Consider the following 23,614-nt stretch of genomic DNA (forward strand, 5'->3'; position numbering starts at 1 on the left):
TGTGGCTGCTGGGCTCCGTTCCTCATCTTGTGGTTCTCCCAAAAGTGAGACATCAGGGCCTCCCTAAGGAAGCAACTGCTCCTTCCTGAGCCCATCTCAGTCCAGGCTCAGGAGCCTTATGGTCGGGGTCACAGGCAGGCAATTCCCCCTTGCTCCAAACAAAGCCCTATGAAGAGAGACTGAAAGAACTGGGCATGTTTAGCCTGGAGAAGAGAAGATTGAGGGGAGACATGATAGAACTCTTCAAATACTTAAAAGGTTGTCACACAGAGGAGGGCCAGGATCTCTTCTCGATCCTCCCAGAGTGCAGGACATGGAATAATGCACTCAAGTTAAAGGAAGCCAGATTCCGGCTGGACATCAGGAAAAACTTCCTGACTGTTAGAGCAGTGCAACAATGGAATCAGTTATACCTAGGGAGGTTGTGGGCTCTCCCACATTAGAGGCCTTGAAGAGGCAGCTGGACAACCATCTGTCAGGGATGCTTTAGGGTGGATCCTGCATTGAGCAGGGGTCTGGACTTGATGGCCTTATAGGCCCCTTCCAATTCTACTGTTCTATGATTCTATGATCTTAAGGCTGTTATCAGAATCTACACATGGAGGAGACTAGTATGCCTAGGGTGACCATATGAAAAGGAGGACAGGGCTCCTGCAGCTTTAATTGTTGTGATGATGAAGATGGAATTTCAGCACGTGCTGCATGCATACAAATAACACTCGCTGAAATTCCCTCTTCATCACAACTGTTAAAGATACAGGAGCCCTGTCCTCCTTTTCATATGGTCACCCTAAGTATGCCCTAGATTCCTTAAACTTCTCTCCCCCTCCGTGGCCATCTTTATTCACCATCTTTATTCACCATCTTTATTCCATCAAGGGGTTTTGTACAATGCTATAGGCCTCCATTGCCTTTCCTTCCTTCCATCGGCCCTTTTCTTACTCTCTTACCGTGCCCTAATTGTAAATCATTGAATTGCAATGCAGCCTCCCTGCAACATATTGCATTGTGGTTAATGAATGGCAATGAACTGAATGGGAATGCAATTGAATGAATGAACTGCAGATAACGGAACTGTGCACAATTGAATTAGTGCAGGCCTATTCCAACCTGGTGCCCTCCAGATGGTTTGGCCATGCTTGCTGGGGATAATGGGAGCTGCAGTCCCAACATATCTAAAGGACATCAGGTTGAGGAAGGCTGCATTAATTCAATTGCAATTCAGGCTCTCTGTACTGTTTGTAACCAGGCATACTAGTCAGTCTCTATAGAAATGGACTCAGGTGCAGGAGGTGTCACACTTCTCCCACATGCTCCAATTTCCCCAGATGCCCTTCCCCTTTTTCTGGTTAGGCCTGATGCCCTAACATGCATATTCCTGGGAAAGCGCTGACATGACATAGGGAGTCTTATGTTATCTCACGGGCAAAGCCAGGTGCAGGCGTCATTCCCATTGGCACATCCATCTGTTGAATCCCCCCTTTGAAAAGGAGCTAAGACCCTTTTTAAACGCCTACGTGGCAAGTTCACCCCAAGGCAAAGGGCTACAGCCTGTATCAACTTTTGGTTCTTGATTATGCTTGGTAGATTCTTCCACATGCAGGTTAAGAGTGCTGGAAATACGTAAGAGATTTACGCCCCAATTAAAATAAATCAAGCAGGGTTAGAGATTTCCTTTGGTTAGAACGCTTTCAAATCATCGTACTGTCTACTCCAAAAAGCATGACAATTAAAACAAAAACAAGAAAACAGGTCTGTATTTTGCAATGCCTCCTAATGAGCAGAAATTCAACAGAAGATGCAATGATAAAAGATTTACCTGTTGAATTTCTACCTATTGTCTACTTTTAAAGCTGAGTGTAACCAACAGGTTCTCTTTTGTTGCATCGTTATAACAAGTAGAAAACAAGCTATATATGGGGATTTTGTTTTTCTAAATTGGGAAGGGGAGCAGATTCCGACACCCATCCTGTTTACTGGTTTCCATTTACAAGCCTGTGCAGTTCAGTGGTTAGAGCACTGAACTTACACTGAGAACCAGCCGGATTGAAATCCTCATTTGTTGCTATTTATTGTTATGAAACCCTCATCTAAAGCAAGGGTGGGCAGAAGGTAGATTTCCAGATGTTTTGGACTTCAACTCCCATAAGACCTTGCCATGTGGCCAATGGTCAGGAATTTTGGGAGTTGAAGTCCAAAACAGCTAGAGATCTACCTTCTACCCACCCTGATGTAAAAGTACCTAAAAGGACAATTCAAGAAAAGAAGGAGTCAAATGGCAGTTGGTTTATTTATTTATTAAATTTATGTATCGCCCCATAGCCGAAGCTCTCTGGGCAGTTTATAAAAGTTAAAACAGTGAACATTAAAAAGTATACAAATTTTAAACCATCAAAAATATAAAAACAACAATGTAAAACAGTATCCATTTTAAACGACGACAGTTCTGGGGTTCGAGTTGAGTCAATGAGGCTGTTTCCATATAATAGCCATATATAATTAACCCAAGCATACCAGTCACGTACTGCAGCCTTTTTGAATATTAAACCACCGATCAGGCCAATTGGAGGTTCCTATGTGATGTCTGAACTCAGATACTATAGGTTAATTCTGCGTTAAAAAACTGGAGTTGAATATTCAAAACTACCATGGAATGTGCCCCAAATCATGCATTTATTAATCCACAATTTGCCGCCATTACATGTGAACCAGGTCACTAGAGTGGGCTGTGCTGCAACTCACCTGCCACAATTACAGCCCGGTGCTAGTAGACTCCCAGAGGAACAGCCATGTTCATTTGTTGCAGCAAAAACATCAAAGAGTCCTGAGGCACTTAAAGATGAACATAGGATGGCACAATCAGCTTTGACAGACTGCAGTCCACTTTATCAGATGCATGTGGTGTTATGCTGAGATACAAGTATCATTGCATCATTTTATCTGTACCCCACCCTGAGATCCTAGTGATACAGGGCGGGATGCAAATGTTTTAATAAGTAGAGAGACAAATGTGGGGTGGAGAGAGATTGGATTGTAAACATTGATGCTGGGAGAGGCTTTGGGAGGAGAGACCTTTGGGCCTTGCGGCCTGTTCTGCCCCTCTTGAATTAGCCTTCTGCCTTCAGGGGGATGGTGTCCCATCCATCTGCCCGCCCTGGGCTTTTGTACACAGAACGGAAGGTGTCTCCAATCTTGTCCTTCACCTCAGGGAACAAAATATCTTGTTCCACCCCCTGGAAGAAAACACCAGCCAGGCAAACAGAATCGCCTTGGCTTTCTCCATGGGACTAGGGGCCTCCTCCCCCATAAAGGATGCGCTCATGTGCTGCCTAGGAAGAAAGTAAAGGTAGGATCTATAAAGTTTATATATATATATATATATATATATATATATATATCTTGGTTTCGTATGATTTTTATGAGAGATTCTCCTCAAACCACCACCAAATCATAGATCAGATCTGTTTTTTTAATTTTATGGACCTAACTTTGACCCACTCTCTGCTGCCTAGATCTTATTGAGTGGGTGGTATTATTATTATTATTATTATTATTATTATTATTATTATTATTATTATTATTATTATTATTATTATTATTATTATGCTCTTTCAAACCACAAAAGTGAAAAGGAGTAAATCTCAACTCCACTTCTTTTGTTTTATTTCCCATTCTAGCTCAGAACACCTGATAGCAGTTTTTCCAAATGTTAGCCATCACCGCTTTGCAACCATACCATTATACAAACTGTAAAAACAACATTAAAAACAAGGTGTGTCCTTTTTATTAAAGGTTTCAGCATTTCGCGTTGTTTCCTATGTTTTTCCTCCCCTCCATAGAGAGGATTCTAATCGCACCCGGAAGTTCAGGCTGCGCGCAGCTCTCAAGTAACGTTGTGTTGTATCTCTAAATAGCTCTTGGGAGGGCGGGTTAGCTTGGGCGGGTCTGGGAAGGGGAACCTCTATGGTTTGCGGGAAAACGTGCTGGACGGAAGTCGCTCCAGGCGGCCGGAAGCGGAAGTGTGGGGCGCTTGGTTTTCCCGGTGGCAGCATCTTCGCGCTTCCCCTCCCTCCCCTCCCCGTGATGTTTTCTCTGGATTTCTTGGACGATGTTCGGCGGATGAATAAGCGGCAGGTGCGCGCGGGCGCCAGAAGGGCCGCGGGGCTGGAACGAGGCCTGGTCTTGGGCCTCTGCGCTTTGCAGCCTGAGCGGCAACGGGGGCGAGGGCAGTGGAGGCTGGTGGCTCCGATTCCGGTGGGGCTGTGAACCCATTCTGGGTTTCAGTCAGAACCAACCAGAACTCTAAAAAGAGCTCTCCGGGGTGCTGAACCCATTTTGGGGACAGGCTTTGCCACCTTGGACAGCTCCTTTAGAGCTCTGTCTGGTCCTGATTAAAACCAGAATGGGTTCACAGCCCCACCAAAATTGGAGCCACCAGCCTCCGGTGGGTGGGTGTGGAGGTGGGGGGGGGTGCCTTCCCAGCACCCCCTTGTACGTGGGTGGCAGGATCCGTGGCCTGCGATGCAGGTGGCTGGAGCTCTGCCCTCTCCAAGCCAAGGAGATGGAGTAAAAATTGCACCAAGTGGAAGGAGGGGGTGAAGAGAATTTGCGGGGGGGGGAGAGGAAGGGGTCCTTCCCTCCTCTTGCCTATGCTAGAAGCTGTGTGTGTGTCGTGGGGAGGGGGTTTCTCCCATTGAAAACTGGCTGGTGGGAGATTCAGGGCTTCTCCACACACTGCATACTTTCAGGTGCAATCCTATGCATGTTTAGATGGAGAGAAAAGCCCTACACCAAAGTCTTACATGGCTGCTTTGTTCTGTCCAAACATGCTCCCTTAAAGAACCGGAGGAGGTGCCTTATTCCAGGTCAGGCCCATCTAGCCTTGTCCACTGTACCCACCTTGACTGTAAACATCTCTCTCCAGGATCTCGGGCAAAGTCAACCTTTCGTGTCGTTTCCTTCCTGGTCCTTACAAAAATGACTCACGGCTGGAGTTTGGTGGGCGAGTCCCTGCTTTGCATGCAGAAGGTCCCAATCCACAGCTCTCCAGGGGGAAAAAAAACCTGCCTGAAACCCCAGAGAGCTGCTGCCAGTTGGTGTTGACAGTACTGAGCTAGATGGGCCAAGGATCTTCCTTCGTATAAGACAGCTGCCTACATGCAATTACACTGGAGATTCTTAGGGGTTGGACCTAAGAGCCAAATGGAGAAACTTGCAGGAACCCTAAAATATGAAAGCCCTGCTGCATTTAGAACATTGCTACCCTCATGCTTAAAGGTCTCTTGATCCAGGGAAAGGGTAGTGTGTGTCCCTTGTTTTGGCTAACCAGAGAGTAATGCCGTTTTCTCCGTGGCTTCAAAATTTCCTGAAATTTTACATCTCTGGTCAGGCTATTGGTCCATTTTAGCCCAATATTGCCTGCTCCAACAGGTTGCTGCTCTCTGGGGCCTCAAAATAGAGGTCTTCCTTAGACCTGCTGCCTGAAATCTTTTTAATAGGAGATGCTAGGTATTGAACACAAGCTGAGGGATGCAGGAACCGGAGCGTCTGCAATTCTGCCTCCTTTCGTTTCTTCCTTTGTACTTAAAAGTGCCAAGTTCTTTGCAACTTCTTTTGTCTTCAGATTCCCCTTTAAGGAGGGTTGTTACATGGAAACAGGAGGGAAAGTAAATTGAAAGAAAATGTCCAGCTAAAGGCTACTGGGATCCTCTACTGGGATTTCCAAATTCAAGGCCAGAATGTTGTCCTACAGGCAACAGTGGATCTCTGTGCTCTGTTTTGAAATGTAAAGCTGCCAGCTTAAACCACTTACTTGGAACTGGGTTCCACTGAGGCTTTATTTCAACAGTGCTCGAGAATTCAAATGTAAGTATATCTGTGGGCATGCTGTGCCAGCTGCAGTCCACTGACTCCCAAGCAGTCCTATTGACTGTGATGGGACTTAACGGAGTAAACAAGTTATGAACAGCAGTTCTGGGGAAAGGGGGCTTATTTGGGGGGACGTTTGTGCCTGAGAGCAAAGCTCTGCGTATGCGTGTCTTGGACTGGGGAGCAAGGGGGGTGCCATATTCCCGGGGCTCCCTCCCCTCAATTCTTCTCCCTTCACCCCCTCCCAGCTGTATTACCAGGTTCTGAATTTTGGGATGATCGTTTCTTCAGCGCTGATGATCTGGAAGGGTCTGATGGTGGCAACGGGCAGTGAGAGTCCCATTGTGGTCGTGCTCAGGTAAGACTAGGCTGGGCATCTCTGAGCAGAACCAGGTCACCGTGGGGGAGATGCAGCTCAAGTAGCCTGGGGTGGCTTTTGAGGCCTGGAGTATCTGGTCGACACTTGGCCTCTGCCAACTCTCTATGGGCCCGTTCAGAAGACACCTTAAACCATGGCTTTAATCATGGTGATTAAGCGAGAAAGCCAGGCCATGTTCAGAAGACACCTTAAACCATGGCTTTAATCATGGTGATTAAGCCAGAAAGCCGGGCCGTGTTCAGAAGACACCTTAAACCATGGCTTTAATCATGGTGATTAAGCCAGAAAGCCAGGCCATGTTCAGAAGACACCTTAAACCATGGCTTTAATCATGGTGATTAAGCCAGAAAGCCGGGCCGTGTTCAGAAGACACCTTAAACCATGGCTTTAATCATGGTGATTAAGCCAGAAAGCCGGGCCGTGTTCAGAAGACACCTTAAACCATGGCTTTAATCATGGTGATTAAGCCAGAAAGCCTGGCCGTGTTCAGAAGACACCTTAAACCATGGCTTTAATCATGGTGATTAAGCCAGAAAGCCAGGCCGTGTTCAGAAGACACCTTAAACCATGGCTTTAATCATGGTGATTAAGCCAGAAAGCCGGGCCGTGCTCAGAAGACACCTTAAACCATGGCTTTAATCATGGTGATTAAGCCAGAAAGCCAGGCCGTGCTCAGAAGACACCTTAAACCATGGCTTTAATCATGGTGATTAAGCCAGAAAGCCAGGCCGTGCTCAGAAGACACCTTAAACCATGGCTTTAACCACAGTGGTTAAGCCAGAAAGCCAGGCTGTGTTCAGAAGACACCTTAAACCATGGCTTTAATCATGGTGATTAAGCCAGAAAGCCGGGCTGTGTTCAGAAGACACCTTAAACCATGGCTTTGATCATGGTGATTAAGCCAGAAAGCCAGGCTGTGCTCAGAAGATACCTTAAACCATGGCTTTAACCACAGTGGTTAAGCCAGAAAGCCGGGCTGTGTTCAGAAGACACCTTAAACCGTGGCTTTAACCACAGTGATTAAGCCAGAAAGCCAGGCCATGTTCAGAAAACCCCGCTTTAACCACTGTGAATAAGGCATTTTGCTTTATTCACCATGGTTAAAGCCATGGTTTTAAGGTGTCTTCTGAACACAGCCCAGCTTTCTGGCTTAACCACCTTGGCTAAAGCCATGGTTTAAGGTGTCTTCTGAACGGGGCCTCTGTTGATGCTAGCTTGACAGAAGGCTGCACAAACCCAGAAGCAATAGTATCATCTCTGGGATGTGGGCATTGACGCCACAGAGATGGACCAGGTGAGCAATGGTACCATCTCTCTGTCACACAGGAAGCCGCTATTTGAACTTTGGTTCAAAAAGTACATAAATATTTTTTTTGAGGACATTCTGTTTTTAAAAAGCATAATTTTATTATGATGTTTTAATCTTTTTTTAAAAAAAAATCTACTGTTTTACTTCTTATGTTCACCGCTCCGGAATCTGTTTTAGATACGGAACAGTAAAGAAAGAAAGAAAACTTTCAAAAGTTTGTCAATTGAGGCAAAGGTAACAGAGGTCCAGACATTAACAGAGGGCACAAGGTTTGGGCAGGCTGCTAGAAAGCCATGCAGAGCTAGAAGGCAGTGGTGTTGAACCAAATCCGGCCCACCTGGGGTCCCAGTCCACGTTTCTAGGGTTCTCCAGGTCTCCCTGCCTCCTTTCCCCTGACTGCTGATCACTTGGTGGTGTACTGGCATTTGCACATTTCTATGTCTGCCTCTTCTCAGACGTAGTCACTGGCAAAACCAAATCATCATCATCCTAGAAGACATCAAAAGAAAATTAAAACAAATATAGAGCAGGCAGCAGCAATTAGAATCAACCAATCCTAAAAGGCCTTAACTAAAAGACAACCCTTGAAACAGTACTATTTTAAATGCCTGCTTTAAAATAGGGTGACCATATGAAAAGGAGGACAAGGTTCCTGTATCTTTAACAGTTGTATTGAAAAGGAAATTTCAGCAGGTGTCATTTGTAGTATAGTATAGCTCCTGCAGCTTTAACTGTTGTGATGAAGAGAGAATTTCACCAGGTTCTCCATATATACAAATGACACCTGCAGAAATTGTCTTTTCTATGCAACTGTTAAAGATACAGGAGCCCTGTCCTCCTTTTCATATGGTCCTCTCTCGTGCAAGCCCTGAGTCATTACTGACTCTTGGAGGGACGCCAGCTTTCGCTGACATTTTCTTAGCAGGCCTTATAGCAGGGTGGTTTGCCGTTGCCTTCCCCGGCTGTTATTACCTTTCCCCCAGCTAACTGGGTACTCATTTTACCGACCTCGGGAGGATGGAAGGCTGAGTCGACCCGAGCCGGCTGCCTGAAACCAGCTTCCGCTGGGATCGAACTCAGGCCGTGGGGAGAGTTTCAGCTGCAGAAACTGCTGCTTTACCACTCTGCGCCACACGAGGCTCTTTCATATGGTCACCCTATTTAAAAGAATGCATCACCGGTTGGGGTGGGGGGTGGCTTGTTCCTTAATCTGGGTTCCACAATCAAAAGGGCCCTCTCTCTTGTTCCCAAGCAGCAAGGCGTTTCTGCTGGCATTCTTCCCGCGCTTGTGTCTCGTATCGCTGATGGCTCATGCTATGTGCGCCTCTTGTGCCAGATTTTGAAATGGGAAGGCAGGAAGCTATCTATCTCTTTGCCTTTTACTTCCCCATCTGAATGTCAAGCTTGCCTGATGCCTGCAGGCATAACATAGATACACAGTGCTTAAAGTTCATCCTCTCTCCCTTCGCAGGATCAATCATTTTAAACATTTCAAAGGTTAAGTATTTAGCATCACTTCGCCATTTCTGAGACACAAGTAATGGATTCGCAGCACCTGGGTTAAGAAGGTTGGTGATGGAGAATCGCAATAACACTGCAGCCTATGCCGCACTAGAATCCTGGAAATACGTTGTAGTTAATTGTAGTTTTTTTTTCTGAAAATGCATGAAGATTCTAGTGGTGATAGTTGGAGCAATGCAGACAGTACCTCCTTTTCATCACAGCCCTCGAAAACCAGTCTGGCTGATAACGTCGTGGGGCAATACAGCCAGCTCTGAGTTTTCTCGTTAACTGACGTCTTTGTCTTCCAGTGGCAGTATGGAACCTGCATTTCACAGAGGAGATCTCCTGTTCTTAACCAATCGCATCGAAGAGCCAATCCGAGTGGGTGAAATCGTGGTCTTCAGGATAGAAGGAAGGGAAATTCCAATTGTGCATCGGGTTTTGAAAATTCACGAAAAGTATGTTTCCAGTCTTGGGAGACGATGGTTGCAAAAGTCTGTTGCTTGTGTCAGTTTATGTCGGGATCATTTTGCAGATGGTGGCTGCAATTCACACATCGCCGTGGCTTGGAGGATCGGGAACGAGCTCTGTGTTCATGCATTCCCCTTTTATGTTCAGCATAATTCATTCCATCATTGTTTGATCCAACTGTGGCTTGCCCTTGCCTCCGGGCCAGTAAACTGTGGTTTGAGCAAGCCCTCCCTCTCAACTAGGATCGCAGCCATGACTTGATCCTCAGTTTGAAGTCTTGTTTGGAGGGCTCATTCAAACCGCAACTTGCCGGTTTGATTCTGTCACGACCAGTATGTGAGGGTTGGAGGGAGCTCATTCCCAATCCTCCAAACTGCAGACGATCAGGGAATGTGGCATCTGTTATTATTATTATTTATTTATATAGCACCATCAATGTACATGGTGCTGTACAGAGTAAAACAGTAAATAGCAAGACTCTGCCCCATAGGCTTACAATCAGCAGATAGCGTGTAGCTGGCTTGGAAATAATGTGGGGAAAGCACAGGCACGGGGTGGCTGGGGCTTCCTTTGGAAGTGTCCTTGTGGGATGCTGCCATTGCTACGGAGAAGATAGGTCCTCCGTACCGCTTTGCCAAGTCTGGTATAGCTGCAGGATCTAAACCATTGCTATTTTTTGCCCTTGTTTATTGGATGAGTGCTGCTGTTCCTGTGTTTGTGGTGCCTTTTGAAAAAAATGTATTCTGTTATTTTAATCAAGGTGTGTTGAACCTCTGGGCTGCAGGCTACATCCGGGCCGCTTGGGGCCCCGATCCAGCGCTCCCATGCGTCTTCCCCTTCCCCCTGATTGCCCAGTCATTCGGTGTTTTCCCAGCTTCTGTGCATTTTTCTCCCACTCTAAAAGGCTAGGATGGGTCTCCTAGGCTTAGCCACTGGCAGTGTAGCTCTAAGCTAAAATACGCTGGCCTTTTGGCTTCACCCCTTTTTTGCATCTGGACCCATCCACCGCTGAAGTTTGACACTCCGGCTGAGTTCACACAACACGCTAACCCGCCATGCAGACAAAGCACTGTGTTCAGACAACGCAATAATCCACGGTTCAACAACAACCTGCACTGGGTGGGTTATCGTGTTGTGTGGAGCGTGTTCAGAGGAGGGCAACCAGGATGATCAGGGGTCTGGAAACAAAGCCCTATGAAGAGAGACTGAAAGAACTGGGCCTGTTTAGCCTGGAGAAGAGAAGACTGAGGGGAGACATGATAGCACTCTTCAAATACTTAAAAGGTTGTCACCCAGAGGAGGGCCAGGATCTCTTCTCGATCCTCCCAGAGTGCAGGACACGGAATAATGGGCTCAAGTTACAGGAAGCCAGACTCCAGCTGGACATCAGGAAAAACTTCCTGACTGTTAGAGCAGTACAACAATGGAATCAGTTACCTAGAGAGGTGGTGGGCTCTCCCACATTAGAGGCAGCTGGACAACCATCTGTCAGGGATGCTTTAGGGTGGATTCCTGCATTGAGCAGGGGGTTGGACTCGATGGCCTTGTAGGCCCCTTCCAACTCTGCTATTCTATGATTCTATGAACCCAGCCTCTCTGTTTTAATCCGACACTGACTCATAAACTTCTTCAAGAAATAAAACTTGCAGCCTGAAAGTTAAGTTCTTACACCCCTTTTCGGGGAAAGCAACCAAACAGCCTTTCTTTTGGGTAGAGCTGGTCTCTTGGGGTACATCTTTTCTCCCATTACTCATCTTATCCTGGCAGCTTTCCCCTGCCCCTCCAGCGCTTCCATATCCTTTTAAACCAACAGTCCCCTGAATTTGACAGAGCATACCAAGGGGCTGTGCATGTGAGCAGCAGGACTGTCTCAGCTTAAAGATGCCCCGTTTCGAAGAGCCACTCCTGGTATTCTGCCCTCCTGGTCCCATCTCTCCAAGACAGGCGCATTTTATCGTAGTTCTGTGCTTTGTACGGATCTGTGGCTCACCTGCGTCTTTCGGAGAAAGAGGGGTACACTGTCTTAGGAATTGCTTGTATTCTGCGCGGGTCGTCCTTTTGCAGCTGACCTGATTCGATTTCTCTCTCTCTTACGTTAGACAAAATGGAGACATCAAGTTTTTGACAAAGGGTGACAACAACGCTGTTGACGACCGGGGCTTGTACAAACAAGGGCAGCACTGGTTGGAGAAGAAAGATGTCGTAGGACGAGCGAGAGGGTAAGTGACGGACGGACAGCTGAGCGGCAAGTTTTGCTTCCCTTCATTAACCAGTGAGTTTGCATTTTCCTAGTTGTGGCCCCTATAAAAAGACTTATTATTTTTCGGCAACAAGGGAGAGGGCCTTTTCTGTGGTGGCCCCCAATTATGGAACGATCTCCCCGCCTGGTGCCAACATTGTTATCTTTTCGGTGCCAGGTCAAGGTTTATCTTTTCTCCCAGGCATTTAACAGCATATGCTGAGTTTTCTGATTTTAACAATTTTATTGTTTTCTACAAAAGAATAGGGGGGGGGGGAAGACAAGCAAAGAAAGAAAACAGAACAGAACATCACACACTTAACTAACAATACAATTCACTACATCTAATAAAAACACATATGCAAAACATATAAAGCCATATTCCATTTGAGGCAATCTTAATGTCAGGCATATAAGCTATCACTTACTTCAGTTTAGCCAGCCCAGCGTTCTGTATTAAGACCACAGATTATATATAAAAACCACAAACAAATACATCATTCTTTTGCAACTCTTGTATATACTCTATCAGAGGTTTCCAGTCCAATACAAACAAGGTTGTTGATTTTTCTCTTACTAACGCCGTACGTTTAGCCAGCTCCGCCGGCTCCAAAACCTTCAGCAGCCATTCCTCCGTTGATGATACTTGTGTATTTTTCCAGTATTGCGCATAGAAGAGTCTGGCAGCTGTTGTCATATATAGAAACAACGTTCCACCTTTTTCTTTAAGTTGATCATCCATAAGTCCCAACAAAAATGTTTCTGGTTTCATTTGTAGATTTGTCTTTAATATTTTTTGCATTGACAAATGGATCTGAGTCCAAAAAGATTTTGCTTTTTTACATGACCACCACATATGGTAAAAAGTTCCTCCTTGTTCTTCACATTTCCAACAGTCTCCCAAACAACCCCTGGACATTTTTGCTAATTTTGAGGGAGACATATACTATCTATACATCATCTTGTAAAAATTATCCTTAAGCCTAGTACTTAACGTATATTTTAAACCTTTTACCCACATATTTTCCCATAATTCCATTGGTACATTATAACCAAAATTTAGGTCCTATTTTGTCATACAGAGCATATGCTGAGTTTTAACTGACTCCAATAGCTTGGCCAAGCTGAGTATTTAAAAATTTGTTTTAAATGTTAACTGTTTTCTGTTTTAAAATTTTGTATATTGATTTTTAATGTTCAGCCTTTTTAATCCAATCTTTTTAATCTTTGTAAACCGCCCAGAGAGCTTCGGCTATGGGGCGGTAAATAAATGTAATAAATTATTATTATTATTATTATTATTATTATTATTATTATTATTATTATTATTATTATTATTATTTCTCTGGTTCACAAAAATTAAACATTAAAAATACAGTATATGTTTGAGTAATAACACCCACAGTCCCTTTCTGTTGGCCAGGATCATGGGAAATGTAGTCCAAAACATCAGGAGGGCGCCAGGTTGCCTACTCCTGTGCGAAACATACAGAGCTGCCTTAGGCAAAGTCAGTCCTGTGCCCCATCAGCTCAGTGGGTTTGCCTGTTCTTGACTGGCCAAGGTCTCTCCCGTCACCCGCTAGGTCTGATCCTTTTAACTGTAGACAGCAAGGATTGGAACTCGGGGCCTTGTGTGTCGGATGCAGGGGCTGTGTATACCGTAGAGCTGTGGCCCCTTTCCCAGAGGTAAAGACTTTTGACGGGGGTCGTTTTGTGGGTTGACTACACAGGAGGTCTGAATTGCCACCTAGCTGCATTGGGGGATACTGTGATAAATCCTCCCACAGGTTAGCAACCCCTGATATTGCTGGGTTTGGACGGCTGCAGAAGCTTTGCTCAGTTCCTTCAGCCACGGTATGGAGTCTCAGCCCTGTCCTATGAAGTGGGGCGACTCCCCAACCTCCCCCTGCAACAAAACAAGGCCTGGTCTTATATTACATGAAGCAGAGCAAGGTCAGCTGCAGGCAAGGAAATGCCTTTTCTTTTAAAAAAAAAATGTTTCTAAGAACACTCCTGCTTTTGATGGGAGGCAAATGATGAGGCTTGCTAAGTAATCCACAAAGCTTTTATTAAGCAACAAATGTCTCTTCTACCTGAAGCGAGTCTAACCTCTTGGAAACGTCCCCCTAGGCAAAACTATGCAAACTAAGCAAGACAATTGTCTGCTCAAGAAGAATAGAAAGCCACTTCCCAAAAGCCCGTAACGTCAGAGAGCCTGGTGCGGAGGCAGGTTCTGGCGTAATCGAACAGACTTTCTCACGCCTTCCTTCTGCCCCATGAGTTTGAAATTCCGGCTGACCCTCGCATCAGCTAGCTTGTCGGAACGCTCACCTCCGGAAGAAGGCTCACTTCCAACCGAGTGTGTAGGATTTGGCCTTGAGGAGATAAGCTCTGGAAGGGTCTGACTCCCAGCTGGGGAATCGCCAGTGAGAGCTTCCTCCCCCACTGGTACAGGCTGGGTGGTGTCTGGCGCTGCGTCTTCTAGTTCTGAATCCGATTCTGATTGATTACCTGAAACAACTTCTCCCAAAACAGGGGCAGTAGGGTTAGACATGACAGTTCCTCTCAGTGAAATGCGCCCTACAAGGAGGAACTCAGTGCAAAAGGGAGAAGGGCTGGTCTAGGAGCTCTCTCCCTGATGTGCTAACTTTTGATTTGCAGTAGAGGTTTCTTCTTTTATAATTTGGGGCATGTGGAGTTGTATTCCCCACCTGCTATCTCAGTATTCTGCCATGTTTTTTCCCTGTATGGATAATCTAGGCCTAAGTCTTGCTGAGTCAACTAGATGTGTACTCAGCCTCTGGCAAGACGGTATCTAAAAACAGATGGCTTTTGTTTCCCGTTTTAGATTTGTGCCATACATCGGAATCGTGACCATCCTAATGAATGATTATCCCAAATTCAAGGTACGATCTGTACACCTGATCTTTTGGTGTTAAAGCCTTCACTTGAGGAAGCTTTTCAGTAGAAAGATTGTTGCTCGGAGATGGATGGGGGGTGGGGGTGGGAGAGTGGGGGTGTCAGTGAGTTTCTGTCTTTGCAGTTCTTCATGAAAACGTCCCAAATTGGGCAGCTGAGCCACATTTAAGTAGATTAGGCATTGTGCTTTAGCAGCGGTCTGGTTGTGTACCTTTTCATTCCTTCGCAGAGCTTGGAATTTTGTTTAGCATTTTTGACATGGGGTGGGAATGTAAAACACATAAAGCATCCTTCCTCAACCGATCGCCCTCAAGATGTTTTGGACTTCAACTCCCATCAGCCCCAGCACATGTGGCCAGCGGTCAAGAATGCTGGGAATTATAGTCCAGAACATCTAGAGGGGGGACCAGATGGGGGAAGGCTGGCACAAAGGATGGGGAACTGAGCTTCATGGTGGGCACCCAGCGCATCCTGCCTCACTAAGACTTCTTCTGGCTTTTAAACGTTGTAAACCACTCCCCTTGCATCTGTTGAGGTTCAGCTCTCTCTCACTGACATAGCAAACATGTGCATGAGCACACCACATCTAACTTAAGAACATCAGAAGAGCCCTGCTGGATCAGACCGAGGGTCCATCTAGTCCATTACTCTTCACACAGTGGCCAACCAGCTGTCGACCTGGGACCAACAAAGCAGGACGTGGTGCAGCAACACCCTCCCACCCATGTTCCCCAGCAACTGGTGCACACAGGCTTACTGCTTCGAATAGTGGAGGCATCACTTAACCATCAGGGCAAGTAGCCATGGATAGCCTTCTCCTCCAGGAATATATCCAACCCCCTTTTAAAGCCATCCAGATTGGTGGCCATCGCCCCATCTTATGGTAGTGAGTTCCATAATTTAACTATGTGCTGGGTGAAGAAGCCTTTCCTTTTATCTCTCCTGAAATTCCCACCAGTCAGCTTCATGGGATGACCCCATTGGGTTCTAGTATTTTGAGAGAGGGAGGAAAATGTCTCCCTCTCCACATTCTCCACACCATGCAGAATTGTGTCCACCTCTTTCATGTCTCCCCTTAACCTCCTTTTTTTCCAGGCTAAACAATCCCAGCTGATGTAACCTTCCCTCAGAGGGGAGATGCTCCAGCCCCTTAATCGTTTTACTTGCCCTTTCCTGCACTTTTCCCAGCTCTATAATATCTTTTTTTAGGTGTGGCTCCCCTGGAAGGTATTCCATGTTGTAGTTGTTGTTTTTAAAGCTCCCTGCATATAGAAAGCTCACTCATGGTCCTCTGTGTATCTCTCGCTTGTCCCTCCGGAAGAAAGCCCTCCGAAACAGATAATAACAACATACAAAAACAAGCATCAAATGCAATGTCAATCGTTAACAGTATAACAATAAAGTGCTACAACAAATCTGTTGTGACTGTGTAGCCCAGCCTGGAATTTTGGAGTGTTAGAAGCTGCGTTTTACTGAGCCAGGCCCTTGATCCATCTAGCCCAGTATTGTCGGCACTGACTGGCAGCAGAGGCTCTCCAGGGTTTCAGGCATTACTGGAGTTCTTCGAAGCTGCCGACTGTATCCGCCTGTGCCCTGGCGCGAGCCCTGTTGACGTTGTGCTGGGCATAAACCAACGCTTGTGCACTAGGGAAAAGCGGCGGATTTCTGCGGCAAACCGCCACTTTCCTCTGCCGCGCTGCTTCCATTGCACAGCTGTTGGCTTGTGTTCGTGCATCGTCAGTAGTGCTAACTGGAGCAGACGTTTCCGACGACTTTGGGATTATGTGAAAACTCCAGATTCCGCATTGGCGGCCACGTTCCATGTTGCAATTCACAGGTGCGCCTTCCTGTACCTCCTCCGTAAGTGTGCTTGACGGTTGAAATACTTCTGTCTGTGTGTGTTTTCCCCCGACAGTACACCGTCCTCTTTCTACTGGGCTTGTTCGTGCTGGTCCATCGGGAGTAAGCCTGCCACCACGAAGGCCGGAGTGGATCTGCCGATGGGCCTGAATAGACAGTGGGGTGTGGTCTGTGTACATTTCACTGCTTCTTAACCAAGTTGGGTTTGGCTTTTGGTTTTATTTTCTACTACTGCCGTGTAACAGGAAAGTTGATCCCAGTATTTTGAACAGTTTGTCACATTTTAGCATTTTTGTACGTCGGTGAATTTTTATATTAAAAGTTTTAAGCCAAAGGCCTCTTGTCTATCTTTTGAGTTTGTGGGTTCTGTATTTCCCTTGCTGACCACAATTAAGCTCCGTAACAGTCTTCCCCTCCAGACGGGATTGGACTACAGCCCCCATCATCCGCAGCCATCTTCCTCCTCCAGCAGACATTTAAACTATCCTCTGTTGCTCTGGTTATTAACTTTATTGCTGGCTCTTTTGTATGTTTTATGTTTTTTGATATTGCCTTGGTTGATTTGGCTGGGAATGATGGGGAGTGTAGTCCAGCCCTTCTAGCAGGTACCAAGTTGGAGAAGGCTGCTCTATGGAGATGGGACACTGGTTATCAGCTTATGAACAGAAATCTTCCTGCACACCAGCTAATCCCTACCACAAATTCCAATTTTAAAATTGCCTGCTTGTAGCTGCTTCTGAGGCTTCATTTGAGAACCATAGGGAATAGCATCGAGTTCTGGATCTGGCATTTGAATAATACTGCCTGCTTTACTTTGCATAGCACAACAAAATAGCCTCTCTCCTTTCCGGGAGTCAAAGCCTCTCGTTTTAAAAGCAGACTTGACCGGAGATTTTTTTTCCTGCACATTGAAACGAATGAGAGTTGTATCGTTCTAGCAAAACACACGTCCATGTCCTTGAGACTTGTGTGCAGAATCAGTTCCTGCCATGTTGTGGTATCTGATGTGTTGAAACATTTCTCCCACACAGCATGAAAACCCAGCAAGTTGAGCCAGTGTGGTGTAGTGGCTAAGGTGTTGGACTGGGAGTCGCGAGATCCGGGTTCTAGTCCCCACTCGCCCATGGAAACCCACTGGGTGACTTTGGGCCAGTCACAGTCTCTCGGCCCAACCTACCTCACAGGGTTGTTGTAAGGATAACATGGAGAGGAGGAGGATTATGTACGCCCCCTTGGGTTCCTTGGAGGGGAAAAAGCGGGATATAAATGTAATAAAGAAATAAATATTAAAGCACTTTGGACACAAGACACAGCCCTTCCGTCCACAATGAAAGCTTAGGGTGGCTTACAGCACCTGTGCATGGTTGATCCAAGAACAGGTATCCAGTTCTGCCACCAAATTTAGATGAAGGCAACATAAACTTAACGTGGGACTCTTCCTAGAAGGGACCTGTCTGACGGATGCAGCAGAATGTGATCGGCAAATTCTAAGCGTGGACTGTAGCACTCCAGGATGGAGGTGGCATTTCTGGATGCTTCTGTGTGTATAAACGGCTTCCTGCAAGTAAAGAACAAGCAAATCAGGGAGGAAGGTTCTAGCCCAGCTCTCACACCTCGCTGTGCTAGTTCTCTATTTGCAGGGAAATGTTTAAACTTCTAAAAAATGTCATTCCTGTACCACCCACCACCACTCCTCTGCTGGTAGTCTGAAGTGGAACACTCCATTCTGCCAATTTGGGACTCTACCGCTTCTTTGTTACGCTAATCTGACCTAATCAAGCACAGCTACGCAGTTGTGCACTTTAGCTTGGGTGGGGATGAAGCAGGCATTAAGCAATGGCTTTGTGGACTCTTCTTGGGAAAAGAACCACATAGCTCTGTGATGGAGTACATATTCAGCCTGCAAAAATTCCCTAGAAATCTCCAGGTTTTTTTAAAAAAAGGAAAAGTTAGCCAGGAATGAGAGGCCGTAGCTCAGTGAGCTACAGCACCTGATTTGCATGCAGAGGTCCCAGGTTCAATCCTTAGCTTCTCCAGGTAGGGCTGGGGAAAATCCTGCTTGAAACCCCAGAGAGCTGCTGCCAGTCAGTGTCTACAATACTGAGCTACGTGGACCAATGGTCTGACTCCGTAGAAGGCGACTTCCTATGTTCCTACTACGAATCGGCTGGCAATATTGCGCCAGATCAGGGATGGGCAACCTTTTTGCCTCCAAGGGCTGCGCACACACACACTGCCGGGGTCCGTATGCACACGTGACACTCAGCCTGCCCCCTACCCACATACCTCTTAACGCTGTGATTTTATGCATGGGGTGACTCACTTTTTTTAGCTCTCCATAAAGATTGCAGAGAATGACTTCTCAGTAACCTGATTCAGCCCAACTGCATCGCACTTTTAGAATAGGTTGCAAGGATGGGTGTTGGCTTCAGCGGAATTGCCTCCTCGCGGCAGCGACTGTGGGAGCGCCTTCTCCGCTTTGGCACACAACAGCATCTTCGCACGCACGTCGCAAGCGGACGCACTGATGCTGCCGCATCTCCCGAGCTGCATTTGCAGCGCATCAGAAATCGAGCCTGGCTTGAAATGCGAACACCCTCGGAAGGAAGGCCCTTCCTTACCTGTATAATTTGGGAACCTGAAAGCCAGTGTAATGTTGAGGTTAGAGCAGCCTTCTTCAGCCTGGTGCCTTCCTGACATGTTGGACTGCAGCTCCCATCATTGGCCTTGCTGGCTGAGAATGATAGGACTTGTAGTCAACCAGGTTGGGGACAGCTGGGTTAGAATACCCAACTAGGAATGGGGAGGACCAATCCCCACAGTGAAGCTTGGCAGATGACCCTGTCGCCATCTTTCAGTCTAATGGTGGTTGTGAAGATAAAATGGGGAAGCAGCCCCATTGTACATCCCTCTGAGCTCCTGGGAGTCATTTGGTGCTGTTGAACTTCAGCTGGTCATGAAACACTCACAATTATATCTTGGCCCTGCTGCTTGTTCACAATTTGTTGTTTATTCGTTCAGTCGTTTCCGACTCTTCGTGACTTCATGGACCAGCCCACGCCAGAGCTTTCTGTCGGCTGTCGCTACCCCCAGCTTCCCCAAGGTCGAGTCTGTCACCTCCAGAATATCATCCATCCATCTTGCCCTTGGTCGGCCCCTCTTCCTTTTGCCTTCCACTTTCCCTAGCATCAGCCTCTTCTCCAGGGTATCCTGTCTTCTCATTATGTGGCCCAAGTACTTCAGTTTGGCCTTTAATACCATTCCCTCAAGTGAGCAGTCTGGCTTTATTTCCTGGAGTATGGACTGGTTTGATCTTCTTGCAGTCCAAGGCACTCTCAGAATTTCCCTCCAACACCACAGTTCAAAAGCATCTATCTTCCTTCGCTCAGCTTTCCTTATGGTCCAGCTCTCGCAGCCATAGGTTACTACGGGGAATACCATTGCTTTAACTATGCGGACCTTTGTTGTCAGTGTGGTGTCTCTGCTCTTAACTATTTTATCAAGATTTGTCATTGCTCTCCTCCCAAGAAGTAAACGTCTTCTGATTTCCTGGCTGCAGTCAGCGTCTGCAGTAATCTTTGCGCCCAGAAATACAAAGTCTGTCACTGCCTCCACGTTTTCTCCCTCTATTTGCCAGTTATCAATCAAGCTAGTTGCCATAATCTTAGTTTTTTTGAGGTTTAACTGCAACCCGGCTTTTGCACTTTCTTCTTTCACCTTCGTCATAAGGCTCCTCAGCTCCACCTCGCTTTCAGCCATCAAAGTGGTGTCATCTGCATATCTGAGATTGTTAATGTTTCTTCCTGCAATTTTAACTCCAGCCTTGGATTCGTCAAGCCCAGCACGTCGCATAATGTGTTCTGCATACAAGTTGAATAGGTAAGGTGAGAGTATACAACCCTGCCGTACTCCTTTCCCAATCTTAAACCAGTCCGTTGTTCCGTGGTCTGTTCTTACCGTTGCTACTTGTTCGTTATACAGATTCCTCAGGAGGCAGACAAGATGACTTGGTATCCCCATACCACCAAGAACTTGCCACAGTTTGTTATGATCCACACAGTCAAAGGCTTTAGAATAGTCAATAAAACAGAAATAGATGTTTTTTCTGGAACTCCCTGGCTTTCTCCATTATCCAGCGGATATTGGCAATTTGGTCTCTAGTTCCTCTGCCTTTTCTAAACCCAGCTTGTACATCTGGCAATTCTCGCTCCATGAATTGCTGGAGTCTACCTTGCAGGATCTTGAGCATTACCTTGCTGCCATGTGAAATAAGTGCCACTGTACGATAGTTGGAACATTCTTTAGTGTTTCCCTTTTTTGGTATGGGGATATAAGTTGATTTTTTCCAGTCTGATGGCCATTCTTGTGTTTTCCAAATTTGCTGGCATATGGCATGCATCACCTTGACAGCATCATCTTGCAATATTTTAAACAGTTCAGCTGGGATACCGTCATCTCCTGCTGCCTTGTTATTAGCAATGCTTCTTAAGGCCCATTCAACCTCACTCTTCAGGATGTCTGGCTCTAACTCACTGACCACACTGTCTGAGCTATCCCCGATATTATTATCCTTCCTATACAGATCTTCCGTATATTCTTGCCACCTTTTCTTGATCTCTTCTATTTCTGTTAGGTCCTTGCCATCTTTGTTTTTGATCATACCCATTTTTGCCTGGAATTTACTTCTGATGTTTCTAATTTTCTGGAAGAGGTCTCTTGTCCTTCCTATTCTATTGTCTTCTTCCACTTCCGCACATTGCTTGTTTAAAAATAATTCCTTATCTCTTCTGGCTAACCTCTGGAATTTTGCATTTAATTGGGCATATCTCCCCCTATCACTGTTGCCTTTTGCTTTCCTTCTTTCTTGGGCTACTTCCAGTGTCTCAGCAGACAGCCATCTTGCCTTCTTGGTTTTCTTTTTCTTTGGGATGTTTGTTGTTGCCACCTCTTGGACAATGTTGCGAACTTCTGTCCATAGTTCTTCCGGGACCCTATCTACTAAATCTAGTCCCTTAAATCTATTCTTCACTTCCACTGCATATTCATTAGGAATATTAGTGAGCTCATATCTAACTGATCTGTGGGTCTTCCCTATTCTCTTTAGTTTGATTCTAAATTGTGCAATAAGAAGTTCATGATCTGAACTACAGTCAGCTCCAGGTCTTGTTTTTACTGTCTGTATAGAGGTCTGCCACCTTTGGCTGCAAAGGATGTAGTCAATCTGATTTCTGTGTCGGCCATCTGGTGAGGTCCATGTATAAAGCCGTCTTTTTGGTTGTTGGAAGAGAGTGTTTGTTATGCACAGTGAGTTGTCCTGGCAGAATTCTATCAGCCTATGTCCCGCTTCATTTTGTTCTCCTAGACCATGCTTACCTGTAATTCCAGATGTCATTTGACTGCCCACCTTAGCGTTCCAGTCTCCTGTAACGAAAATAACATCTCTTTTTGGTGTATTATCCAGTAGGTGCTGCAGATCCTCATAGAACTGATCTACTTCTGCTTCTTCAGCATCTGTGGTTGGGGCATATATTTGGATCACTGTGATGTTAAATGGCTTACCCTGAATTCGAATTGAGATCATTCTATCGTTTTTTGGATTGTATCCAAGCACTGCTTTAGCCACTTTATTATTAATTATGAAGGCTACTCCGTTTCTTCTGTGATCCTCTTGTCCACAGTAGTAGATCTGGTGCTGATCTGATGTGAAGTGGCCCATTCCGGTCCATTTCAGTTCACTGACACCCAATATATCTATATTTAATCTTGACATCTCGCCAATAACCACGTCCAATTTGCTGTGGCTCATAGATCTTACATTCCAGGTTCCTATGGTGTGTTGACCTTTAGAACCTCGGATTCGTCGTTCACCACCAGCACCGTCGGCCGCTAGCCGTCCTTTCGGCTTTGAGCTAGCTGCGTCATCACGTATGGGGCTAGTTGAACTTATCCTCTGTTCCTCCCCAGTAGCATTTTGACCATCTTCCGACCTGGGGGTCCCATCTTCCGATGGTATACCGACATATCTCTGGTTGTACTGATCCATTTAGTTTTCATGGCAAGAGTACTGGGGTGGGTTGCCATTACCTTCCCCAGGGATCGTATTTAGCCTGACCTCTCTACCATGACCTTCCCGTCTTGGGTGTCCCTTCACGGTTTAGCTCATGGCATCCTTGAAGTGCTCAAGCTCCAGCACCACGACAAGGTAACGATCTCCTTTGCTGGAGTTGTTCACAATAGTAAGTTGTTATTATTTTTCTCGCTCAAGGTGGTTTTTCTAGATGAACATGACAGGTTTGCCAAGTCAAGCTGGGCTCGTTCAGAAGATACCTTAAACCATGGCTTTAACCCCGGTGATTAAGCCAGAAAGCTAGGCTGTGTTCAGAAGACACCTTAAACCATGGCTTTAACCCTGGTGGTTAAGCCAGAAAGCCGGGCTGTGTTCAGAAGACACCTTAAACCATGGCTTTAACCCTGGTGGTTAAGCCAGAAAGCCAGGCCGTGTTCAGAAAACACCTTAAACCATGGCTTTAACCCTGGTGGTTAAGCCAGAAAGCCGGGCTGTGTTCAGAAGACACCTTAAACCATGGCTTTAACCCCGGTGGTTAAGCCAGAAAGCCAGGCCGTGTTCAGAAAACACCTTAAACCATGGCTTTAACCCCGGTGGTTAAGCCAGAAAGCCAGGCTGTGTTCAGAAGACACCTTAAACCATGGCTTTAACCCCGGTGGTTAAGCCAGAAAGCCAGGCCGTGTTCAGAAAACACCTTAAACCATGGCTTTAACCCCGGTGAATAAGGCTTTTGCTTTATTCACCATGGTTAAAGTCATGTTTTAAGATGTCTTCTGAACACGGCCTGGCTTTCTGTCTTAACCACCGGGGTTAAAGCCATGGTTTAACATGTCTTCTGAATGGGGCCGCTGTCTTTTACTGATTCAGAACTTTCCTGACTATTGAATATGTTTTAAGAATGACTGCTTTCTAGATGTTGGTGTAGATGTGTTTTTTGGTAGATCCAGTTTCTGAAGGTTTTCTTGCAAGGGGAGAACCAGGAGCGGATTTTTGTTTGAA

The 23,614-nt window shown here is 46.0% G+C and overlaps 1 protein-coding gene across 1 annotated transcript; it reads left to right on the forward strand.

Moving 5' to 3' along the window:
* The first annotated feature begins 4,019 nt into the window (after positions 1–4,019).
* SEC11A (SEC11 homolog A, signal peptidase complex subunit) lies at positions 4,020–16,882 on the forward strand. Its single transcript, XM_063142373.1, has 6 exons — positions 4,020–4,134; positions 6,117–6,226; positions 9,368–9,517; positions 11,630–11,749; positions 14,618–14,675; positions 16,604–16,882. Exons 1-6 carry the CDS (start codon positions 4,084–4,086, stop codon positions 16,652–16,654), a joined length of 540 nt encoding a protein of 179 aa, XP_062998443.1. The 5' UTR covers positions 4,020–4,083; the 3' UTR covers positions 16,655–16,882.
* The last annotated feature ends 6,732 nt before the right edge of the window (positions 16,883–23,614 follow it).

This window comes from Elgaria multicarinata, chromosome 16, assembly GCF_023053635.1.
Source record: "Elgaria multicarinata webbii isolate HBS135686 ecotype San Diego chromosome 16, rElgMul1.1.pri, whole genome shotgun sequence".
Lineage (NCBI taxonomy): Eukaryota > Metazoa > Chordata > Lepidosauria > Squamata > Anguidae > Elgaria > Elgaria multicarinata.